The 6,565-nt window shown below is 44.7% G+C and overlaps 3 protein-coding genes across 3 annotated transcripts; 2 read left to right on the top strand and 1 right to left on the bottom strand.

Annotated features, from left to right (window-relative positions):
• Positions 1 to 547: 547 nt before the first annotated feature.
• FOMMEDRAFT_168968 (NAD-binding protein) lies at positions 548 to 2,008 on the top strand (the record flags this gene model as incomplete). The annotated part of the gene is made up of 6 exons (XM_007267898.1): positions 548 to 623; positions 707 to 1,010; positions 1,073 to 1,226; positions 1,292 to 1,307; positions 1,369 to 1,720; positions 1,784 to 2,008. The coding sequence occupies 6 exons, from the start codon at positions 548 to 550 to the stop codon at positions 1,905 to 1,907; spliced, it is 1,026 nt and encodes a 341-aa protein (XP_007267960.1). The 3' UTR covers positions 1,908 to 2,008.
• A 1,825-nt stretch (positions 2,009 to 3,833) lies between these two features.
• FOMMEDRAFT_86961 (Metalloprotease) lies at positions 3,834 to 4,772 on the top strand (the record flags this gene model as incomplete). Its single annotated transcript, XM_007267897.1, has 5 exons — positions 3,834 to 3,892; positions 3,961 to 4,303; positions 4,364 to 4,417; positions 4,500 to 4,611; positions 4,672 to 4,772. Coding segments are annotated over 5 exons (669 nt in total), but the record flags the coding sequence as incomplete, so codon positions are not given.
• Positions 4,773 to 4,984: 212 nt separating this feature from the next.
• On the bottom strand, positions 4,985 to 5,914 carry FOMMEDRAFT_135035 (NAD-binding protein; the record flags this gene model as incomplete). The annotated part of the gene is made up of 4 exons (XM_007267896.1): positions 4,985 to 5,042; positions 5,101 to 5,222; positions 5,287 to 5,516; positions 5,575 to 5,914. The coding sequence occupies 4 exons, from the start codon at positions 5,912 to 5,914 to the stop codon at positions 4,985 to 4,987; spliced, it is 750 nt and encodes a 249-aa protein (XP_007267958.1).
• Between the last annotated feature and the right edge of the window lie 651 nt (positions 5,915 to 6,565).

The following is a 6,565-nucleotide window of genomic DNA, read 5'->3' as shown; positions in this document are numbered from 1 at the left end:
GATCCTTAAAGGAGTATGATCTGTTTTAGTATAGTGAGCTAGAGATATGGGAAACAAGATTTGAGACATTAGTTCAGGTTATTCAGGTCCAGAGTCTAGTCTGGGTCCAGACAAGTCCATCAGTCCAGGAAATTTCTCAAAATGATGGACCCAGGACCGGACCTCTCCTGGACCCATGAGGACCGGACTGCAGAGGACTGGTCCATCGGTCCAGTCCTGCGTCCGGACCGAGTCCGAGCAGTCCGGGACCGGACATCAGCAACTATAACTACAATAATGCGGCTACCGGGAAATCTGCGGTAGCCGTGGGAATCTTAACCGCGGTTAGCATATCCGCGAGAATCTTAACCGCGGTGCGGATCCGCGGTTAGACCTACTTATTGCCAAGACACGGTTGTCGCCGCCGAAAGCGGCCTGTCTAGTAACGTGATCTGTTTGCTGTTCCGACTCTGACTGCCGTATCGTTCCGCATTCTTAGCCCGACGATGTAATGAATCGTGAGGTAGCACCACGCTCCAATTTTATTATATTATAGGGCAGATGAAACATGTCGCATACCACAAGCGCCATGCTAAGTAGAGCACAGTCCTCCATCGTTGTCGCAGGTGCGACAGGTCGGCTCGGTAAGCAACCGTTCTCATATATCTGTTCATACTGTAATATTAATTTCACAATTCGTTCAAACCCATTTAATATTTCTTAATAGGCTATGTCATTACAGAGACACTCCTAACGACATTCAAACCCTTTTTTCATCGTGTTGTGGCGCTTACTCGAGACGCGTCTTTGTCAAGAGCACAAACACTTGCTGCACTCGGAGCTGAAGTCACTCAAATCCGTCTAGACGAAGAACATTCCGATAATATAAATGACAATCTGCGAAATGCACTAAAGGGGACAGATATAGTTGTGAATGTCCTGGGTGTTACAAGTGCACGTGTGAAAGACGTAGTTGCAGAAGCTGCAATTGAGGCAGGAGTGAAAGTGTATTTTCCGAGCGAGTTCGGAGTGTAAGTCCCTATTCGACACTATAAATTGGACTGATTAATTCAAATCTCCGACCCTCTGTCAGTGATCACCGCCTAAACGACTTCCCGGGCTTCGACCATCCCGAATGGATCAAAAAACGCAAGCATCTCGACTATGTGAACGAGATTGCTGCAAAGAAAGGAGATGTCAAAATCATCTCTGTGTACAATGGCCTTTTCCTCGAAGATTCATTTAATGTGCGCTCATATTCCAATATCTTTATACCATACATCATAAATGATACATCCGGGATTGCAAACAGGTTACAGAGTCGAGGTGTAAGTGGTTCCTCTCCTCTTATTTTGGCTATAAATAAGCAAACATTTGTGCACGTCTAAGACGGGGTCGACTTATCTTCTCGGACGATCACGGCTCTCGGTTCTCCCTCCTCTCGGGCGACATTTACAAGCAAAGTCGATATTGCTCGTTCAGTCGCTCAACTCGCGATTCTCGCAATGCTTTCGCCTGCTACACTCTCCGATAACGTCCCGTCCCATGTTCATATTTCTGGGTGCACTCGCAGCGCCGAGGAGATTGCTCATGCACTAAGCGTGGTCTTGTCAAGGACAAATGAATCAGACGAACGCGAAACGAAAGTTGAAATGAAGACCGAGGACATTGAGCAAACGCGCGAGAAGCTCAAGTCAGACAGTGAAGCTGGAAATGTTGGATCACCACCTGGATACATCCGGTCAGTCATTTTGTTATTGTTATTATTCTAATTGTTTTCTTTATCTTACATGATATTCTGTAGTGTCCTCATGGGCGAGGGTAAACTTGATTTTTCTGCAGAGAATGTTAATGAGCTCGTCAATCCATCTGGGAGGCTCTGGAAGTGGAAGTCGGTCGAGGAAGCATTGAATGATTTAATTACTTAACAAGATATCTAACTACTGCACTGCTAATAAAAGAATGCTTTTGTAGTTGTATCAAATTTAGATCAGTACTACTGATTAATATTGAATATACTCTTGTTGAAAACTTTTTGTATTGTCATTCTACCTTGTCATTCCTAGATAGTAGTCGAATATATGTGTTTCTTCTATTTCGTATTTAGGATTTAATCATGTGATTGAATGCAGTCGAGACTTTGTTTCGACGTTATCGACCTTGATCAGAGACCTCTAATGCTTCAATCGTCTATTTTCATGAAAGTGATTTGCCAAGCTATCACAGCATGTGTTATCGTAGACTCCATATGCAGCATCCTCATTTCCATCCTCGTGAGTGCAATGCAGAACATACAGCTCAAATGCCGCGCTCAACTAATACCATGCGGAGAACTACACAGCAGATCATCGCGGCGTCGCTATCTCCGCTTCTATTGCATGTGTCTATTTAATCTAGTCCCTTTGATCCGGACCTTTCCAGTGGTATGACGAGCTTGTTGTCATGCTTCCCGCTGCTTCGCAACATACGCTTTTCTCACATCATTGGGCTGATACCTTTGTGTAAGACCTATAATTGGTGATACGGAACATTTCCCCACCGGAAAGAAGCTTGAGCATGCAGTCTTCCCCTCTTCATGTCCCCTGCGGGACCGGAGACAAAGTACGATGGCCCACATGGATAACAATATCATTCGGATTCATTCCGCGATTCGACTCTTCTTCCTATGTTTTCGGTAGTGCTCCGCGCGTAGCGTATACGCTTACGCGCGTAAAATTTCCCACGTATACGCATACGCGCGTATAATTACGGGCGTAAACTGGGTCAGCAGGACCCATATACGATACGCTACTTCCGTATACGGCGTATACGGCGTATACGCTGTGCCAAATATAACAAGATACTTTACATTAAAATAGCTCATAAAAGTACACTATCATCTTTCAAAACAAATGCTTGATATTACTGAGCTAAGAAAATGTATTGTAGTACTGTTTACACACAGAAATAAGACAGTTGAGTGTTGTGAGTTAATATCACGTGACAGCTCTAAACCTTCATGTGATGTACTGTAGTAACTATACTAACCATAGTACTCATACTAGTACTTTTTAAGTTAAACAAGGTTGTTATATAGTATTAAAATGATTTGGTATATAAATAAGTAAAGTAAATGAGGTTTAGAAACTCAAACTTAGTATTTAATTAGAGAATATGCTTAGTAATACCGTATACTCGTATACGGCGTATACGGAAATTTTTTACTTATGGTATACGCATACGCGCGTAAATATACGCCCGTATTTTCAGCTAAAATTTTCTCTTACGATACGGTGCGTAAGCGTATACGCTGCAGGCGTATCCGTAAATTACGCTACGGTGCGGAGCACTAGTTTTCGGACGATCGCCAGACAGCAGAGCATGCAAGAATACACATGGTCTGGGGTATGCCAAGAGTGACGACGCATCGACTGGCGCATTCGCGATATTGATATGTGCTGGCAATGGCGACACAGAATAACATAAATAGGAGACAAAGTACACAACGAGTACTGCAGTGGATTAAGATATCTCATCCCTTCGCCCTTCCTTGCGAGCTTTCCTGCATCGGTAAACAATCTCCGTGTCCGACTCCGCTTTTCGAACTTGTGCTAGACGTGTAATACATCATGTTTGGTCGTATAATCGCTCTCGCTGTCCTTGCGACGAGTGCATTGGCCGGGCCTCTTGGAGGAAACAGCACCGATAAGTGAGTATAGCTACCCCCCTCTTGAATTTGATTTATTTTATTTACTAATGCTTACAAAAGGGTGCGCTGTGGTACGACCATCTCAGACGAGAAACTCCTAGCTGCAGAGCAAGATTTCCAAGCAAGGATCAACGACTCACGTACCCAGTCTTCGGCTGCAGCGACGGTCTCCGTGTATTTTCACGTAATCTCAGCGGATGATACTACCTCTGGGGGGGACGTCCCGTTAGTATTATTTTCCTCGTCTTTCTCATCGACCCTGTATCCTCTGACATTTCCCTGTCCTGATACAGAGACTCCCAGATTTCAGACCAGATCGACGTCCTGAATCAAGATTACTCGTCTTCCGGGCTCACATTCACACTCGCCAAAACCACACGTACAGTCAACTCTGACTGGTTCAACAATGTCGGCCCAGACTCCTCCCAGCAAACAGATATGAAAAACCAATTACGCGAGGGAGATGCGGCCGACCTCAACGTCTATACTGTTGGGTTCACCAGTGGCTCTGGAGAAGGGTTGTTAGGATATGCGACATTCCCAAGCGACTACCAAGGCAATCCAAAGGATGACGGAGTTGTCATTTTATTCTCAAGCTTACCTGGAGGAAGTACAACTAACTATAACGAAGGACGTGTAAGTACAATTCAAAATTGCAATATTCAAACAGAGCTCAACTAATGATGAAATTCACAGACATTAACGCACGAAGCAGGCCATTGGGTTGGACTGTACCATACTTTTCAAGGCGTGAGTATTCATTTCTCGGTCGCCTTCCTAGACCTTGTGTGAATAGTATCGAATTGATCATTTAATTGCTCTTCATACATAGGGATGCTCCGGAGCGGGTGATCAAGTGGATGACACGCCAGCAGAGGCTAGCCCAGCAAGCGGTTGCCCTACGGGACGCGATACCTGTTCTTCAACAGGTGTAGATCCGATCCGTACGTCGCTTCCATTTTTCATGGTATGGACCATAATACTGATAGCTTTGATACTTACAGACAACTACATGGATTATTCGTTTGATTCGTGCATGAACCAGTTCACTGCAGGCCAAACTACACGCCTGACCAACCAGATCGCTACTTACCGAGGATTGTAGGCACACTTACATATTAAGCGGGGCGGCGGGGGGGGGATTTGCTCTATTTCAGTTTGTAGATAGTGTAAAATCATAAAATACATACCGTCTTTCCTTTTACTGAGGGAGCAACACTCAGACAGACTTTCGAGGTTTCGATTCTTCTCTGACAACAAGTATATATACATGAGTTCATTTCGAAGACTACGATATTTTCGGTCTTAATTGTATATTCAAGTGAATCTTACACCACCATCAGCTTCAATGCGCTGGCCCGTAATGAAGCCGCACCTGTACATTAACGTGTTTGTTAGTGCAAACCACTGAAACAAAATATGCGAATTCCTACTTCATGAGGCAGAGGTACACCTCCGCAATTTCATCAGGATCAGCGACATGTTGCACAGGAAGTACCTTTGCAGCATCTTCAAATGACTTCTCCGCCACCTCACGGGGGAAAATCTCCCAAAGCTAGATAAAGTGTGGGCATCAAAAACAGAAACTCCTACTATACTGAGGGGGAAAGAAAACAAACTTCTGTCTTGACAACACCAGGACTAACAGCGTTAACGCGAATAGGAGCAAGGTCGACCGCGAGACCACGAGTGAGCGAATCAACGGCACCCATCATCCCTGCAGCGAGAGACCAGCCTTTACGAGGCTTCGCGAGAACAGCACCAACAGTGAACGTGATTGATCCTCCAGGTTTGATCTTGGCAGCTTGCGCTGCAGTGAATGCTCCCCAGAAGCGCACGTCGAAGACATCTGTAAGAAGTGCAATAGATCCGTTTATCAATGGTCATTGTTTTATTATGCGACATACCTCTATTCTTATCGAGGTCCATGTCCGGGAAACCAAGACGGAGACCATCACCACTCGTCCATACAAGATGATCCACCTCACCGACTTTGGCAAGCAAAGCCCTTATAGAGTCTGAACTTCTCGCGTCCACCACTTCACCTTCCACTGATCCCTCTACGGTTGCTCCAGAAGCAGAGACATCCTTCCTCAGTCTTCCAAGCGCAGACTCCAGTTTCGCTGGGGTAGAGGAAGCAATAATGACACGGGAAGCACGCGAAATAAGAGAGGCTTTCGCAACGCCGTACCCTATGCCTGAGGAACCGCCGACAACAAGGACTGTCTTCCCCGCAAGAGTTGCCATTGGCAAAGATTGTTCTTATTTTGCTTGAGTGTGCGGGGTTGTGGGGACGTTGGTCAAGCTAAACGAACTCAAGCAGGTCCCAGAGTGATGCTTATGAAGCGCGAGCTGAGCGAGTGAACGCAGTCAATTAGTCAGTGAGAACGCAAGAAGATCGAGGTCTGAGAATGTCAGCACGATTCCGAAACATAGTGTTCATATTCTTAGTGTAAGCTGACAGATTCTGTATTATTTCGAATACACAAGATAACAATAGGCATTCTTTTCCCTAGCTAAAGCAAAGCAAAACACAGACTAAAACCGACGGCAGAGGTATGACAAATAGACTAGAGTTGGCATGTAAGCTTTCGCAGGTGGTATGAGGCATTGGCTAGTGAACACGCTGTGAAATAAAGTTATGTAATACGCAGGTATAGTAATTATTACTCGCGCAAATCAAAAGGACACTGTAATTTGCCAAGCAGGAGAAAATTCATGCTACTTAAGTTTATACAGGCACTGTAAATCATAAAAGGTATACCACTTTTTCTTTAAAAAAAAATAACAACACTAAGACAGACTTTCGATCTATGCGTTTCAAACCTTTTAGGAAAAATGAAGATAGTACATGAATTCATTCCAAACACCATGATAGAACGGGTCTTAATTGTTTGG

The sequence above is a fragment of the Fomitiporia mediterranea genome (assembly GCF_000271605.1).
Source record: "Fomitiporia mediterranea MF3/22 unplaced genomic scaffold FOMMEscaffold_7, whole genome shotgun sequence".
In the NCBI taxonomy this organism is placed as follows: Eukaryota; Fungi; Basidiomycota; class Agaricomycetes; order Hymenochaetales; family Hymenochaetaceae; genus Fomitiporia; species Fomitiporia mediterranea.
The sequence above is the reverse complement of the archived record's forward strand: the minus strand, read 5'-3'. Positions and strand labels throughout refer to the sequence as shown.